At 40.8% G+C, this 17,894-nt stretch overlaps 1 protein-coding gene across 2 annotated transcripts in view; it reads right to left on the reverse strand.

Moving 5' to 3' along the window:
• Positions 1 to 17,894, reverse strand: part of UNC5C (unc-5 netrin receptor C) — a 245,358-nt gene that overhangs the window by 80,370 nt on the left and 147,094 nt on the right. For both annotated transcript variants that reach the window (XM_053940586.1, XM_053940585.1), the window contains exon 2: positions 7,726 to 7,947. In XM_053940586.1, coding sequence (XP_053796561.1) covers positions 7,726 to 7,947 — 222 coding nt within the window. The remainder of the gene's footprint in view (positions 1 to 7,725; positions 7,948 to 17,894) is intronic.

A 17,894-nucleotide genomic window follows, 5' to 3' on the forward strand; every position in this document is an offset into this window, starting at 1 on the left:
CATCTGGCTGCATCAGACTATAATTTGTTTGCATAGAAGAAAAAGTAAGGTATAATTTTGACCTTCTATTTCCCTGAGTATTTCCAGGTATTTTTGTGAAGGAACTACAGCTCTACTAGTCCTACCCATTCTCATATTTAATTAACTGAAAAAACTACACTTAGAGGATGCAAGTGTTCCTGCCAGGGTGCTACTGATGGCAGCACTTTTGTTTGACAGCACACAAGACCTTGCCTCTGCTCTTCTTTTCCACCATGCTCTTTTCTGCCACTACTGTATCCAAGAAACAGCTCTTTTCTGTTTAGGCCCGTGGGTGCAGGATGGAGACTGGGCTTTGGGACTCACTTCCAAATCAAGAACACATTTATGAGCCTTTCAGGCATCACACACCCTCACCACAGGGGCTCCAGATCCCACACAAAGGGCTCAAAAGGAGCTGGGGGACATGGATGGAAATAGGAAGCACTGCTGTGCAAAGCTGTGGCTAGTCTGAAGCTGTGGTGGGTGGACTGATGTCAGAAGACGCCTCTTGGGGAATTAATGGGATTACAAGTGTGCAACAAAGGGTTTAATGAAGGAAAAACTGTGAGAAGAGAAGATGTAGGCCTGAAATATTCATGGGAGTGTCCTCAAATGCTTCAGATGAATGCACTAGGCATCCATATTCCTCTTCTAATTATTTTAAATAACTTTGTTTCCTGTCTCAGATTTGTTTTTCTAGAAGCCCACAGGAAACCTCCAGGACAATTAGGCAAACAGCTGCAGATAGGAAGTTAATGCTGCAATAAGAAATAAATATCCTAAAGCTTTTATCTTTTGGTCCCAATGCACTTTGCAGAGGTAAATCACAGAGACACTGAGTGATTTGCACAGATACATGGTGAATATATAGAAAATCTGGAATGGGCAAATGACCTTTCCCATAAGTCCATCATTACTCAGAGGAGGAGCCTGAGAGGGATTAACTTGCAGGAAGAGTAGCTCCCCTGGGCCCCCTGTTAGCATGCCTGAATACCCTGAAGGACAGAGTAAGGCTGGGAGAACCTGCTCCAGTCAGCTTAGAAGCAGAGGGTTCATGATGTCCGCTGCTGATGCTTGCAAAGAGAGCTAGACACACACTCCCACGGGGAAAAAGCTACTGGAAAGGACAGCAGTAGCAGAGGGACAGGCAGGTCTCAATGGCTATGAACACAGCCTTCCACAAAGGCTTAGAAGGACAAAGCTCCCACATATAAGAATTCGATTAAATAAGAAATTATTGGTATGTTAATGCACATACTGCAAGTGAATCCTATACTCAGTTGAGTTTAACTCAAAATTCCTCAAGTCTTTTGCAGGCCTCTAGACAAAAAGAGAATCTCCCTGGCTGAGGGGGAGTCTTGGTATTGCCTATGAGATTGGCTGCCAGAAGCAAATATCTGATCCAGTGGTCTTATTCTGTTTAGAAAAGCTTGTTTCCCTTCTTCAGGTATGTCCTGACCTTAGGAATTTTTTCACTTATTTCAACATAAACCCCCATTATTTTAAATGCATATCCTAGAAAGTGGTGTCTCTCTGCCTCTCAGTGTGTTTCTTCTGAAGCTTCCAAAATAGCTATTTTTTCTATGCAAATATACTAATTGCTCAAGATAAAAGTGCAAACTTTCTCTGCTTGAAAACACTGTCTGCAGTAGCTTTGTTGTTGGGTATTCCCTTGATCTGGGTGAGAGGAAAACATGTTCCCAGCAGCTGATTTTGAACATGCAGCCTGTGAGAAGAGAGAACTTGCAGCACTGATGGGCACAGAGCTCCTCTACCTCGGGAGAGCTGCCTGTCAGGCCACAGGGAGTGACAGGCAGAAAGAAGATGGCCCAAGTGACAGCAAAAAATGTCTGCAAGTTAAATTTCAAGTGGGGAAAAACCCCTTTTTTTTGGGGGGTTTCTTGATATGTTTTATGGAAATAAAGAGCCTGTATTTCCCCAGAGAGTTCCAGTTCTTTGGAGAAACTGAGTTATGTGCTTCTTTCTGCACCACCTGCAGCCTTTCAGACCATATATACATAAGCATGTTTCACTTGCAGCAACCTTCCAGAGAGGGAACAGACTTCAAATTACGGAAGAAAACAGATTGTAGTATGAATTCTAACCCACATCTCAAAACTATTAATAGGAGTATTTGGGAAGAGATGCTCTGATACGTTTTTAAATTTCCTTGAAATGAGCTGGATTAGGGCAGAGTATTGAAGGAGCAGAGCTAAAAATTGGCAATATGTTGCTGAGAAATAATTATTTTGTATATGGGTGCTTGATGTCTGTAATGGATTTGATCCAATGATATATGGAAAATAAAATTACTTCTGACAATGGCGGAATGAAAGCAATCCTTATTTATGATGTGTGCCTAGTCTTACTAACATAACCCCAAGGTATTCTACCACAGAGAATCAAAATATTGCAGGCTAAGTCTAACTGCAGCATTCAGCATCACTTTCTATATATATAGTGAAGTTATTAGGGACACTGGCCACATTTGCTCAGAAAAATAGCTTTTTCCTTATCCTTTGGATTCTTCAAAAATAATACAGAGAATTAGGAGACTACAGCATGTCAAGATGCAAAAAGAGATTAAGTAAAAAAGATATGCAGAGAAATAATATAGCTGTAAGGAAAGGAAGATCTAGAGGTAAAAGAAATGTCTGAAACATTATCCTTCCACATCTCTCCGGGAGCTTGCTTACTTGGGGATTGGGGGCACTGGAATTTTGTATTTGGGCTGCCAAATTAAGTTCTTCAACACTGTTATTCAAAGACATGCAATACTAAGAAATAATGGTTTTTCTTTTTTATTAAAAAATACTAAGATAAATGAATACAATTTCTCAAAATGAGAGGCTGTATGACGACCTTTGCTGTATAATCAGAAGTCCCAGCTTAAACAATCACTTTTGCCATTAGGGCAATGCAGCCTTCTAATATCTGGTGTGACAAACACCAAAATAAATGGCTTTCATGAGATGTACACACAGAGAGGAAGATAAAGGAACAGAGCATTTTGTGCTGGAAGTGATTTTCCTGCCTCTCTACATGGTACCAGAAGAGCACAGTGACTGTGAAGGCTTCCCCACTGCTGTCTTGGCTGCAGGATCTTGTAAGAGCTGTTTTAAAGGCAAAAGGGCAGATGTCAGTCCTTGATCTTTCTGTTGAGAGGGTGATCTATTAAAGACTTGGCTAGCTGGGTATCTACTCCCTCAACAGGCTGCCAAACCCATTGCTTAAGATAACAAACTCCTATTTGCCAGATCAATGCTGACCCTAAGTCAAAAGCTCAGTCTCCTTTCATTGAATTCGCAAGTCATCCAAAAATACTAATTGGGAAAGGTAATGGTGGGAGGTAAGCATTGGAATTTCAGTGGTGACTATGTAAAGAAACTGAAAAAAAAGAAGTCAGGTTTCTCTCTGAAAATAAGTGCATATTTGTCCACTCCAAGTGCAGTTTGATAAACTCTCTTAATCAGACAAAAGGAGGGGGTCATCAGCAAACTCCCTAAGACCTCCTCTCCCTATGCATCCCAGCAAAAGAAGACAGACAGTGTAGTCAAACAATAATGCAGGGTGAATTGCCCAATATGTCTATTTAATTAGCACTTAAAGAATCACAAATGTTTTCTCCTTGCTTGAAGGAGAGAGAAGAACATGTCCCTGGCAGAGGGCAAGAGAGGGTTTATAGACCATTTCACCTTAATAGTCACAGAGAAAATATTACAATGCATGTCCAAACTGGAAAGACAAAAAATGCTGCAGATTTTTTTTTTCTGCTTTTCTCTTGTACATCACTGGGATGTGGGATTTGATATAGCAGCATTTAATCCCTCAGGACAATAGAAAGGGGTGCAAGACACCGATTTTCTATATGTTCACAATTCTCCCACCAATGCAGAACTGGTCTGTGTGTCTTGGAAAATATTTCTCCATAAAAGCACACATGCAAAATAAAAATAACAGAATCACAGAATAGTGCAGGTTCAAAGGGAGCTTTAAGGTCACCTACTCAAATGCCCTACAATAAGCAGGGACATCTTCAACTAAATCCGGTTGCTCAGAGCTCAATCCAGCCTGGCCATTAGTGTTTCCAGGGATGAGGCATCCATCGCCTCTCTGAACAGCCTTGTTCAGTGTTTTTCCATCCTCATTGCAAAAAAATCTTTTCCACAGTCGTTTCAGAGGTACAGTAATTTGTAAAATGTGCACAAACTGCTCTAACAATTATTGATGCTATTGAACTTCCTGCCCTGTAACAATGGAATTTTCTTGCCCCCAAAAGCATCAGTTCTACAGGGCTCCTTTTATTTTTGTTGCTGTTATCTTTTATGACAGTCAGCCATAAAATCAAATGTGTTCCCTCAAAAGAACTCTTATCTCTGTTTTTTAAAACCAGTGTTCTTTTTTTTCTGCATTAATGGGAAAATATTCCAGAGACATAAAAGCATAAAAAAAGACAATGCCCTGCCTTGTATTTCACATACATAGGAAATGAAAGAGTCAAAGATGTGCACTAGACATTTCCAAAGCACCCATTTGACTTCTTTATGAAAATGATCAGCTTTTTCCATAAGGAAGAAAAATTCCAGTGATTCTGAGGATTTAAAAACAGAATGTAATGATCTTCTGTAAAGCTTCAGGTTTCTCAGACTCTATCAGTATAAAATATTTTGCAAGGCTCTCTCTTCAGGCTAATTTAATTAAATAAAGTGGTACTAGAACACCCTGCCACTATTATGGTACACATCCTCTCCAACCAGAAGGCAACACCTCCCACAGAGTCCCCAAGCACGTTCTTTAAAACAATGCTTTACCCACTGTTTAAAAATACCCCACAGTGCAAAGTATATATAACTATTACTCCCATTATGTTCCTTCTCTCTTTCACAAAGAAAAAAAAACTACAGAGTAAAATTATGTGAATATTTACTTTCCTCACTTAAAAATTAACCTTCTTAATACATATAACATGTTTATCTAGCAGGTCTCTTCAATGAGAGCTGGGCTGCACTCTAATTCCATCTTGTGTGCCATTGCTATTGCTGTGCTGTTTTCTCTGGTCTTCTCAATGACAGAAACAAATTTGCCTTATAAGAAGAGTTAATAATCTCTACATAGATTTCATTCATGGGCACAGGCTCAAAGTCCATGAACACATAATCTTTTGCAAATCAAAACCTGTTTCTCTCTTTCATGCATTATTTACAATCCCAAGGTGATGTACTGCTAGCATCACACCTGTATTTTAATTCACTTCCTTCCTGATTACTCATCCTTTAGAAAAGAAAGCACAAGTGACCTTTACTCTTTTCCCCTCATATTTTATTGTCTGTTTGCCTTGTTTTTCTTTGCTTTGCTTGTCTACGTAAAGAATTGAAAGCCTAGTTCAAACCCAGCAGCAGAATATTTCCTCAGCACAGTCCTCTTTTCATAAGCAGGCAGAACAGACCCCAGGAAGAGTAAAATACCAGGAAAGAAGAAAGCACCCAGTTTTCAGTTGCTGGGATTACACAACTGACCCTGCAGAAACACTGTGTAAGTGAGATCCCTTAGAGCCCCAGGTCACCCATGGGAAGTCTAGACCTAATCTGGTGTGTGGGCAGTTTCTCCTGCCTCTCTAACCACAAGTCAGGAGGCGGCAGCAGCGTAGGTTTGGACCTAGAGGGATCCTTACGTCAACCTCTGAGCAGCTCAGTCATTACTTCTGTGTCCTAGGTTACAACTGCACTAGCTAGTCAAAAATAGCAAAAGAAACCAAAATAGCCTCAGAAGTGATAGAGTCCAAGGGCTTTGCCAGCCTGACTGGTGCAAGCTGCCAAGCTCATCTCCTTCTTCAGGTGCTGGAATGAACCCTCACCATCTCCTGCAATTTTTTTTCTGCAGCTTAATCTGCAGTGAATATAGTTTCCTGAGCTTCCATTGCTTTAAAGAAAATACTATTTTACCACAACCTTAATTAAATTCTTTACGCATTTCTATACCACTTATGTACTATGAGCCCTAGATTCGAAATCTGCCTACAGGAAGGTGCACAAATACTGCAGCTGTGACATGCATTAACCAATATTCTGGCAACAACCAGGCTGACTGACAAATTTGGATTTTGATGACAGTTTCATTTTAAAAACCTATTAGTGTGACTAAGTTTGTGGCTCTTGTACTAATAATCTGACGTGCACAGCTTTTGACATCCTCTTCCCCCACCTAACTCTAGTAGGTGATATTAATCTTTAATTGATAATGGTTCTCATTTGCATATAATTGCTGTTGTTTATGTTGTTTATGCAAAATATTTGTCCTCTGAAATATTTTGATGCTTCCCTTTTAAAGATTTGCCTTTTGCACTTGTAGAATGCAATTTCCTTTATAGCATCACCAAGTTTTCCCACAATGAGATTTTTGAGAAAAAAGAATGAATATTTCACCTGTAGTGAAAAAACGTTCATGTTTCTAAATGAGTGATGTCCATGAAAACTTAAAAAATTAACCCAGTCATAGCTGTCCTTCTGTTTGCCCATCTTTATTCCCTTGGGCTACCATGGAATGAAAAACCCTGAAGATGTATTCAGCAACATGATTTCTTTTTTTTTCAAGTGTTTCTCCTGTAGTCAACTTGTGGAAAAACCAATTTTTACAAATGAATACACAGGCCCCAAGTCTAATACAGACTTTTTTTTTTAGCCTTTCTTCCTACACCAACCTTTTCTTTTTCAAGTGAGAGTACCAAGAAAAGCTTATGCTTTTGATCTCTGTGCAAATAAATGAGCCGAAACAAATAAAACCTGGTTCACAAGAGACTTCCAAGACATCTGGTGGAGTTATTTTTCTAAGTAATTAGACCAAGTGGTGGTGCAATTCCCAAATGGAAAGTACCTTCTCGCTTGGTATCCAGTTATTTCTCAGAACCATCAAAACAGCAGTAAGTCCTGCTTCTCTCCTTGCCTGTGTCTCAGACTCTATTGATTACCAGTCTTCCCAAACACTGCTTTATTACTCAAGTTTTTAACCCTCCCCTCCCCCACCTTTTTTTTTTTTTTTTTGGCGCTATGAGGATCCTGTTTTACTTCCATGAATGTCAGTGGGATTTCTGGGGTTGACTGAGGAAGGATGCTAAGATACTGTAGCTCTCCTTCTTACAGGCTCTATGGAGCCAGCAGAGAAGTGCAATGAATAACAACAGCAAGGTGCTTGCTCTGGATCAATAGTGCTCTAAAGTGTGCCCAGATGTGTTTTCTCCTTCTTTCTTGCTGAAAACTGATTAAATTTCTCCTTTTTTTTCCTCACATCTCCCCAAGAAAACATCATTCTAGTAACAACCCAATTGCTCCTTGACACTTTGGGGATAATGTGGTACTCAGTCTGTGACAACATCACAGTGCAACCACTGTGAATTTGTGACACTGGGAAGTGAACTGGGAGTAGACCTGTCTGAAGAAAGGAATTTCATTTTGTTTGTGCATGGTTCTCCAGGTTTTCCAGTTTCAGATTTGGTCAGGGTGCTCTATGCTGCTGTTCCACTAGCTGACTTGGATGCAGGCATCACCCCTGTGCTTTGACAGCAACGTTCTGTAATGCCAGATATGGAATCCCAGGTGTAACAGGAGTAAAGAAAAGCAGCTGTCATATGAAACAGTTGCTAGATTACAACAGTGGGCTTGATATTAATGGTGTTCATTCTCATCCCTTCACAACATAACCCAAACTCACCAGAGGTTTCATCTACTCTCTCGTCCACCACATGGTCCTTCTGGTGAACCCACTCGCTGTTGCACTTAAAATAGATTTGTGTGGCTGGGCTTGCTTTGCAGTACAGATTCACGGGCTTGTTCTTCACAATGTAAGCTTCTTCGGGTTCAATGAGGAAGTGGGGCAATGGCTCTGGAGGATCAGATGGAAAAGTTTCTGGAAGCTCATGAAAAAAGTCATCATCTGTAAAGGAAAAATGAAAGAAGCAAAATTCAGCTGGTGGACACTTGCAAAAACTTCATGAAAATTAAAAAAGGTGCATACTTTTTGAATAAAATGTTATTTTAGGAGCATTCCTAAACTGAGGCTTAGATGCACTGCTGTTTCCAGATTGGAAGAAACTGTTCTTTACATGCTGAGCATTCTTTCCTCTCTGTGATGTGACAGGGATGTGCACATTCACAGGCGGGGATCAGTCCTTTGTTACCATCATTGGCAATACCAGCAATAAAGCTTTGTGTCAGTGCTTGGTAGGGTTGCCTGCAAAACCATAAAGAGAAATAATAGAAACTTTCAGAGGCTTCAAGGTCACATTTTCAATAGTGACTTATCGCACTGCATAATCAGGTGCATGCAATAGCTACCGCCAGCTGAGGCTGGTCCAAATAGGAAACAGTACCTTTTGTTTCAGATGAGCAATTTGAAATCTGCTGAAGGCAAAAGTCTAAATGGAGGTCCAATCTGCGTCTCTTTGTTCATACTCTGACTCTCCTGCTAAGACTGCTAATGAAGGTGCCAAGCTATGCTTTATTTATTTTGCCAGTAGTACCTTGGTCTGTACAGTCCTTGCTATGGAGAGAACGTAGCAGCTGGGGCATGGGGCAGGGAACCTGTGAAATGGTGACATTTTGGACAAACATGGACACATGCTATTGACATAAGGAACCTCAGCACCTCTCTGGTGCTGCTGGTAAAGAATCAAGTCAATGAAAGGAGAAGGAGGAAAAGAACCCATTGGGCAGGAGGGAGGACTGAAAACACCAAGTGCATACTTCCCCTTCTCCCTCCCTCTTGACAAATCCTCTTTTACAAGCACTCTGCCCCTTTGTGCAGAGGAAGTCTTCCACATCAGAAAGCACCAAACTCAGCAGAGAATAGCCCTCTCCCCATCTCCCTCCCCACATGCCATCAGAGCACAGGAACATCCAAGAGGCTCTGAGCAGCAAAGCGGTGGGGGGCACCAACTCCTGACAGACCCACCAGCGGCGAGCTGGCCGCTCTGAAGGCCTCACTCAATCTCTCTGCCTCTGACACAGTTATCATTATGCCTCGTGACGGACACTGATGCTGATCAATAAAACACCACAGAACATCCAACTGAAAATCCTGGCTGGCTGTCTCCTCCCTGCCAGTCTTCATGAAGATGAAATGTCAGATGGCTCCCTCCCCAAACCTGAGACCTCCCTGTGCAGGCTGTGTCCACAATTACAAGTGGCACAATTCTCTTTCCAGATACTGCTTTTCAGAAAGACAAGAAGGAACAGGGACAGATGAAGGAGAGAGGGAAAGAATGTAATATGGTGCCCATGCATGCAGCTGTATGAAGGTAAACGGCACGTCTTTATCAGTTATGGGAATACCTTACAGAGCAAACCATTTTGTGAACCTCCTAAACTGTTTATGAAGAGAACATATAATCACCCTTTTTTTTTCTTTTTTATTTCCCACATCCCCTTCATATTAATTTTAAAATACTCCTGTCCTTCTTAGTGTCTCATTTTATAAGGAGTATTAAGCCTGACTCACTACTGCATCACTCCCTGAGAGTTAATAAAAGTGAACTGGTTCAAAGATAGAAAAAAGGGCCAATAAATAAGGCCTAACATTCGTCAAGCAAAGGGAAAATCTGTGACACACTATAACACTTCCATTTCCATCTCCAATTAATCATTTCCAGATACTCAAATTAAATTAAGTTTTTTATCACTTTCCCATGCTTCCTTTATTTCTGCAGCTTCCTTTTCTCTCTGACCACACCAGCCTCCTTCCTCTGCAATCCTATTTCCTCTCCTCATTAGGTATTTCTTACTTGCTCCATTTTACTCCCCATTTTTTTCCAAAAAGATGAGTTACAGTAAGTTAATGGGAGTCCTCATTTGGTTCCATGACAATGAAACATGTCTGAACTGAATCAAGAGGCTTTTTGGCATTCCTCATTCCCATCCATGCACACCTCCCCTCTTCCGTTCTCCCACATGCTTCTCCATAGACATCCACGACACAGAAACATTAGAGATGAATCATTTCCCCTGAATTGCCACAGGATGTATCTTTTTCTTCTGGTCATTTAATTGCAAATCAGCAAGCAGACAGATGGAAACTAACAAAGCACACATATGTTTTATAATTAAACAAGTATTGCTTCACTAATTTCTGGTGACTGGAAGAACAAATGTATTTATTTTCACCACTAAATTTCTGTGCGCTATCAAAGGCAATAATTACAATGCCTGACCAATTAACTGCACCTTATGAAAGATAACTAGAAGTCTAAAAGGAGGGACCAGCAAGCTGCAAAAAGAAAAAAAAAAATGAGGTTTTCAAAATTATTTTTTAATCAGCCTAGAAAATGGGTGTGGGTTTTGGCTTTTCCTCCTGAAGGTAACTGCTTATAAAGTTTAGGTATTATTTGTATGTATTCAAAGTACTGCTCAGTACATTATGATCTAGTCTCACATTTTAATTGTGGTGATAGCTGCTTCTCTCCACCAACCTGGCATCCCAGAGTTAGATACAAGCCTGTTCTCTTACTGCCTTCTTGCTGCAATTCCTCCTAAGTCTCCTTGAGCAACAATAAAACTCAGCCTTATTTTTCCATACTCTCTCATTTCTATCAAGAGGCATCTGAACCACTCTTAAATGTTAGGGTTATAGATGGAAACCATTCACAAACTGTCACACAAATAGTGCTCAAAGGCTGCCACGTCCCTGGAAACTGGCATTTAAAACCGTCACTTTCAGAAGAAAATTAAGATAGTAGCTAAGATTTTTTTTTTTTTTTTGCTATTTGAACTTGAGAATGCTCATTCAATCCCTGCCCTCATACTGTTGCTGTTAATAGCAACAATGGTGGTTTTTTATAGAGCAGTTTCTCAAGAGGAACATATAGAATGTCACCATGACTGCATTTGGCAGAAAAAACAGGAATCCCACTGCAAAGCTAGTCTACCTCCATAGGCACTGAGGGACCCTTGCTCCTGCTTTTCACTGCTGAAAGGCAACAGGTGGCCTAGTCCACCTGTGTGAAACCACAGTGGGAAGTCACTTGGAGTTTCCTGCATCCCCCAAAGAGATGGGGCTGGGTGCTGCAGGGAAGCAAAGCACCCCTCCCCTCTCCTCCAGGCACACCAGCTGAAGTGGCAGGATGGTGGTTTACAGGTAGAGAGGGTGTGCAGCCCCAGTTCCCCTGTGTCAGGCTGTGACACTTGCTTCTCAGGATGAGAATCTTTTGAGGAAGAAGAACTTTAAATCCCCTCATGATGGCTTGCACATCACACCAGGCATAGCTGTGTCACAGCTTAGGACAGTCAGCCAATCGAGCTGCTGATCTGGGACACGGTTTTGAACCATCAACCTTAACACACGTCTTGGAGCCAAGTCTTGTATTTAGTTTTTTGAATTATAGCCATATGCTGTCGTGCTTTCATTGTAACACTCGCAGCAACATGCGAGCATAATTATAACGTTAGTGTAATTATATAGCAAAATATTCCTAAAAATCTGACACAGAAAATGTCAATATAGGACAATTGACTGTGTTGGGATTTTTTGCAGTTCTCTAGAGAACAAGACCTGGTAGACCAGAGCAATCTAATGAATCTGTGTTTTCATGAGGACAGAGTTTCTAATAACTGAATAAACACTTCCATCTGTTTCTCCTGACCACCTCTACTTAAATACAGGTCATTCCTCTCTCCATACAAAAATCAAACTCTGACTTAGATTTTTCAGGGATAATTTTGTTATCACTGTGTGGCCTGTTGAGCCAATTTCTATAATTTGGATGGGGATTGCCTCTCATGGTGTGCTCCATTGCTGCATGAGGGGATAAAACTTGCCTGAGACTTTGATCTGCATCTTCCTGACGCTTATCTCTGGTTATTTAAAATGCTCATCTCCCAGTGGTGCAACAAAGTAGCAAACTTTATAACTCTCTTATTTAACTCTCCTAAGTAGCTAGACATTTTTTTTCTTTTGTCTGGAGGAAAAAAGCTAATTAAACCGTTTGGGAGTGATCTGGAAGTGTAGATACAAACACTAAAAATTCACATACTTGATTTCCAAGCATTATGCCAATGTCATGTGCAGCAAGTTCCCCTCACAACTTTGATCAAACACAAACACAAGACACGCATTGTTCTCCCCTGTTGTAACAAATCCCCTTCTGTGCTCAGTAACTTTGAGCTACAAGTTTACTTCTGCAGTATGTCACATTCATCTTTATTTTCACATAATAAAGTGTACAGCCCATCTGTTGTTATTGACTGATTTATATTAGCAAGACAAAAGACCTGATTAATGGTACTGCTAAACTGGTTCCAGTCATGCAATTCATTCATATTAAGAAAATAAATTTTTAAAAGCCACTTTAATCTATAAACTTAATTTGGGATTTTTATTTTGGTTGCTGGCCCAAATTCAGATACACTTTTATTTGCCTTCTGTATCTGGGAACTATATTTTTTAAAGCAAAGTAAAAGGCAAATCTATAGGAACAGGGGAAATGCCACTGAAATCAGCATTGATACAATCTGGCATGAGCTGTCACATATAGGAATTTCAGCTTAATTTCAGTTCAGTTTTCTTTTAAGGCAAAACAAGTTCCTAAGTCAGGAACCTTTTGATGTTAGGAAAGGTCTTTACTCTTTTCATGCATTTGCCTGTAAAACTGTACATATTATAGATCTTCATGCATAACACGTGAAAAGAGAGATTTAATGGTATATTTCCCCTTTTATGGATTAGTATCCCTGCTCTAATCTGTGGCAGGAAAATACTGTGCTCCATACACCAATCTATTCATCTCTAGATCACTAGTTTTATTACTATATACGAAGCTTTAATTCTCATCAGCCCAGCATATAACTCAGTATATATCTGAACTGCGAGACTTGAACTATTATTGCTTAGATGATAATATATTGGACCATTATCTCTTCATGCGAGACCTGAAGCAAATTCTTCTCAAATGGAATTTACTTCAGAATGATTCAAGAGCAATTTAAAATGAATGGCTGCAAAGTTAATTCTATTTGCATTTGGATGCCCATCACTCGGCAAGATCATTCCCTGAGCATTGCAAGAAAGGCAGCTGGAGTTTACTGTATGGATGGGATTTCTGCTCAGGTTTTAATGTTATGATTAAAAAGCTTTCTAGAGCAACAGGTACTGTTTACTGTGAAATTAACAGCAGGTGCTAGCTCAGCCAGACAGCTTATCAGGATGGAGACAAGGGTTTGGATTACAGTGCACACTCTTTCAGGAAAGGAAAATTGCTCGGCTGGAAGTCCTTTAGTCACAGGGTTTTCTATCCTCCTAGGAAGGGGATGCAGTGCCACCAAATGGGAAGCAAAAAAATACTGTATGCCATAGAGCCTGCCTCCACCTTAGAGGCTCATAACACCACAGAGCTATGAATCCAACATTAGTCCAAGTTGAATAAAAATTGGGAGAAAACAGGATTTTTTATAAGAATCACTAATGAACAGTTTCCATACCAAAAAGCCCTCTCAACCCTGCCTCTGCCTTGGAGACCACACAGGGACAGAGATTGGGCACAACAAAGTGTAGCCTGTGCCCTGAAAGAGAAAGCACATTTTCCTGCCTTGACCTGGGGAGAAGGAGAGTGGCTTTCCCTCTGTCAGCCCTACCTCTGGCTGATTGCAAGGTGAGCATGCAATAAGGCAATCACTCCTTATTCTTCAGCACCTCAGAAGGGGAAGGTATCCCCAAATAGCTCAGGAAGTCTGCAATTTTGCAGCAGCAAAATATTTGTCCAACCTTGGAGGCTGGCATCTGCTTGCTTGTAGCTGAATCACTGGCAGGCCTTTACGTTCCCAAAGATGAGGCTTGGTTTTGTGGCAGCCCACAAACCCGATCCTTGCTGAACTTTGCTGGACCCTCCTGGGAGCAAGGTCAAGGGAATTTCTGACTCAGATTTACTGAGCACCCACAAAATTAAATGCTCTTTTCATAAGGGAAGGCAGAGTGCAGGCATAGTCTGGGAAAAGTGACAGAGAAATCAATAGGGCATGCAATGTTCATCTTTTTTGGGTGACTTCAGTCCAGAAACAAAGTAAATAAAGACCACAAAGAGGAATGAACTTTCCCTGCACCTGCAGCAGCTCAGAGAAGACTCTCCTAGCATGTCTCAGCTTAACAACACATCCCCAGGAGGTCAAACCCAACCTTTGCTTGCACGTAACAAAGAACATATGCACTGAGTGGCTACATATCTGTCAGAAGGCTGCTGGGCAAAAGTCTCCCTTTCAAACACAGGAGCATCAAAGAAAAGCCAAACACATCATTTCCTGTCCTTCTGTACTCCTAGAAAAATAAAGGAACTTTCACAGCAGCACAGAAATCAATACTTGATCCATGGTCGGCCACAGGCACAACCCGAAGCCCTTTCAAAAACTCAGACAATGGGCATCTCAGACACCTGAAATACTGGATTATTGCCTCAACTAAAGAGTCCAGGAAGGAGGTTTCTGTTATTTGGACTCAGTCCTACTATACAGACCATCCTAAATAAAGTAGCCATACCAAATGCAAGTAATCGTGCTTGTTATGCCCACCATATTCTGGCTAGCCTTTCTCAGGAAGCTGTGAAGAGCTGAAGGGGAAAAGGAGACACAATGCTTTCCCTTTTAACACCAGTGCACAGTCTCTCATTACACTGGGGGGCTGTTAAGGGTGGGAGCTGCAGCTCAAGAACAAGGAGGTTTCACATCCAAAGAAAGCAGCCAACTGAATGGCTGCTGGTGCTCCCCCCTGGCAACCCTATGTGGAGTGGACACCTCTCCTCTTGTGCACTTCTCTCTGTGCTCCTATTTTATGTGAATGCTGCATGCCCAAATATAAAGCCAAGGGCAGAGGAAGATGAAATGATAGATGATTATCACTCAGCCACAGACCATGTGGACACTGTGCAACCATGTTGCCTACAGCAACCAGTGTGTTCTCCATCTCCCCTGCTCTGATAATGCCATCTCCTTCTCTCAGCCCAGTGCTTAGAGTACATCTTGTGTGGCTTATCCTGGTAAATTGCACTGCTGTTAATCAACAGTGGAGTCAAATATCATTTGCATCAGAGTAAGGAAATGGAGAATAATATCTAGATGTGGAAAGCACTGTACCACCTTTATAAAGAGTTTTGCAAGTTACATCTTACCACTGGGGAAAAAGGCACCTTCCTCCAGTTTGTTTAATTCACAATTATGATTAAAGTTTCTGCTTCTCTTGAAGCTTTAACATCAACCAGATGAGAGGAAAATTGAAAACAAAACTCTCAGTGCTGTGTAACAGAAGGAATTTTTTTATACATCCCACTGCTAATTCAAGACAATACTTGCAGGTATATATGTAGACATGACATTTAAGGTTCTGTATTCAGAACATTACCATTGCCCTGAGACAAATTCTGTCAGACTACCAGCTGCTGCCTAAACATGCAAGAGGTGGTGGAGGTACTCATTAGCATTGGACTCAGCTTAGGCAAATGCAAGAAGACAGTATGGTTTCATGCAAGGCAATTGAAAATACTTTCTGTTACATATGAAGAGCACTTAGCTGTTCTTTGAGCAACAAGGTTTATGAGACTTGTTGTCGATCTAGGAAACTTAATGCAGTACTCTGCAAGCACTACTTTCTATGAGTCTGCCTAACCATGTAAATAGATAAAAAAGGCTGGAGGCAAATCATCAGTGGCTGAGGCTGACTTATCAGCATTAAGAGCATGAAATGCAAAGTGAAGAGGCAAAGGCCTTGCTTCTTTGCTGCCCTGCCCTGAGTACCAGCAGTCATCCCTCTTTGCAAAATATCAGTTACTTCTGATGGAAACTTCTTGTGCTTGTACAGAGCTACTGAATAAGGTTGGCTCAGTTACTGTGCCACGGCTCTTAAAAGTACAGCACTTGAAAATAAAATGCTTGACAAGCAGCAGATGACATCAGTGACATTTCAAGGTGATTACCCTCTGGAAGTTTCTGCCCTCTTTCCACTTCCAGAGTTATCAAGCATTGGAACAGGCTGCTCAGGGAAGTGGTTTAGTCACCATTCCTGGAGTTACTTAAAAGCTGTATAGATGTGGCACTTGGTGACATCGCCTAATGGTGGATTTGGCAGTGCTGGGTTAACAGTTGGACTGTCTGATCTTAGAGTTCTTTCTGACTTAAACTATTTCATGAATGTATGATTTGTTTAAAACTAATAAAACATTCATGCTTGGGAAAAAAAATGGGTTACAGGCTATCTCCAAAACTTTATCTCCTTACTCTGCCATGTAACAAACTCACAGAGTAACATCTAAGTGTTAATTTGCCAAGCACTCACATAGTATTGTAACTGTGAGCTACAGGCATTTAACTGGAAAATTAACACAGGTCAGTTGGATATGGTTGTGCTGGTAGAGTTCAATCCTATTAGTGCTAGTTGTGTCTTTGATACAGATGCAGCATATGAACAGCAGAGAAACTTCAGTGTCAGCCCACAAGGTTTTGTGTCCTCCCTCTTAAGCATTTTTCATTTTGGATTCTAGATTGTGATGGGTCTGTGTGATGGCATGGGATCCCCTCCTAACCACCTGAAAAGCAAAGGGTAATTTGAGACATTTCTGCCCCAGCTGCCATTAGTGGTCATAATGGTTGACACAAGGTCAAAAATTATGAAACCTCTGAGGAGCATCATTTCCTCTTCAGTGTTAGGCTTCACTTCCCTTTTGACACATTAGTCCTGAAGCAGCTCCAGGCTCTTGACCCCTTCTTTAACCCTGATAACTAATTAAAGATGGACAAGGCTTAGGCTAAAATACTTTTTGTTAAACCTATTCATTCTCAAGTCCCCTTCAGGCATTCTTTGTCACAGAAGATAGAGCCTGCCATATTTACATGAACATGAAAGAAGGTGCCTGTTACAATAACACAAAAAAAACCCTCCTTTAACAAGACCTGACAACCTTTGTGGTTAGATGGTAGAATGCATTTTACAGCACATAAAGTATATTCTCAACACATACTGGAAACAAGTTTCCTGGGTATAGTCCAAAGTATACAATTCAGGAAAAATCCAAGGATAATTAACTCTGCACACATTTTTAGAATTAGACGTTCGGACTTCGGAACTTTATCTGAGTCAACAGTCTGAACATGGTGTCCCAAACAGGATAACCAAGTGAAAAATTGATCCCACCTTTTCTCACACTCTTAAGGCTCTATCATGTACTGGAAACAAAGACAGAGCTCACACCAGAGTCATTAGCTGCAGGCAAATGGATTTTAGGGCCAGTGGTAAATCACATTACACAGCACAAGTTTGTTTAATAGAGGAAAGCATACTGCTACCTTGAGTGAGGATCTGTAACTGAAAGTGGCACTTTACAAATACTTTCTCTGCTTTTTATGTTGTTTCATATTAATAATTAAGCTTGCTTCTTGCATCAGTATGTTGGGGTTAAAATGTCAACTTTTTGTTTCTAGCAAGAATGGTTATTTTTACCCTTACTTTTCCAATTATTAAAACTGCAGCAGAGCTTTGCTCCCTGTTTTGTAACACTTTCAATGAAAGCATTTTTGTCTCATCAAAAAGTGATGATCCAACGTCTCTTGATTAATAAAACTGAAATCTAACGGGATGTCATGGATCCTAATTTCATGAGCTATCTGAAGCGTGTAGTTAATTTAGATAGCGGTGTCACTGCATCTCAGAAAAACATAGGACACTTGACTATACCTAAAATAATAGCTCAGTTGCATGGCCACCTGGTTAAGACATTGCGCTGAGACCCAGGGGATTGATATTCTTCTGTAACCTTGGGGAAATCTAATCTGCCAGGTTCAGGGTCCCATCTGCAAAATATATGTAGGACCTCAATAGGTAGCACTCTTTTTTCACTACCTTCAAACTGAGCAAAC

This window comes from Vidua chalybeata, chromosome 4 (assembly GCF_026979565.1).
Source record: "Vidua chalybeata isolate OUT-0048 chromosome 4, bVidCha1 merged haplotype, whole genome shotgun sequence".
Classification (NCBI taxonomy): Eukaryota; Metazoa; Chordata; class Aves; order Passeriformes; family Viduidae; genus Vidua; species Vidua chalybeata.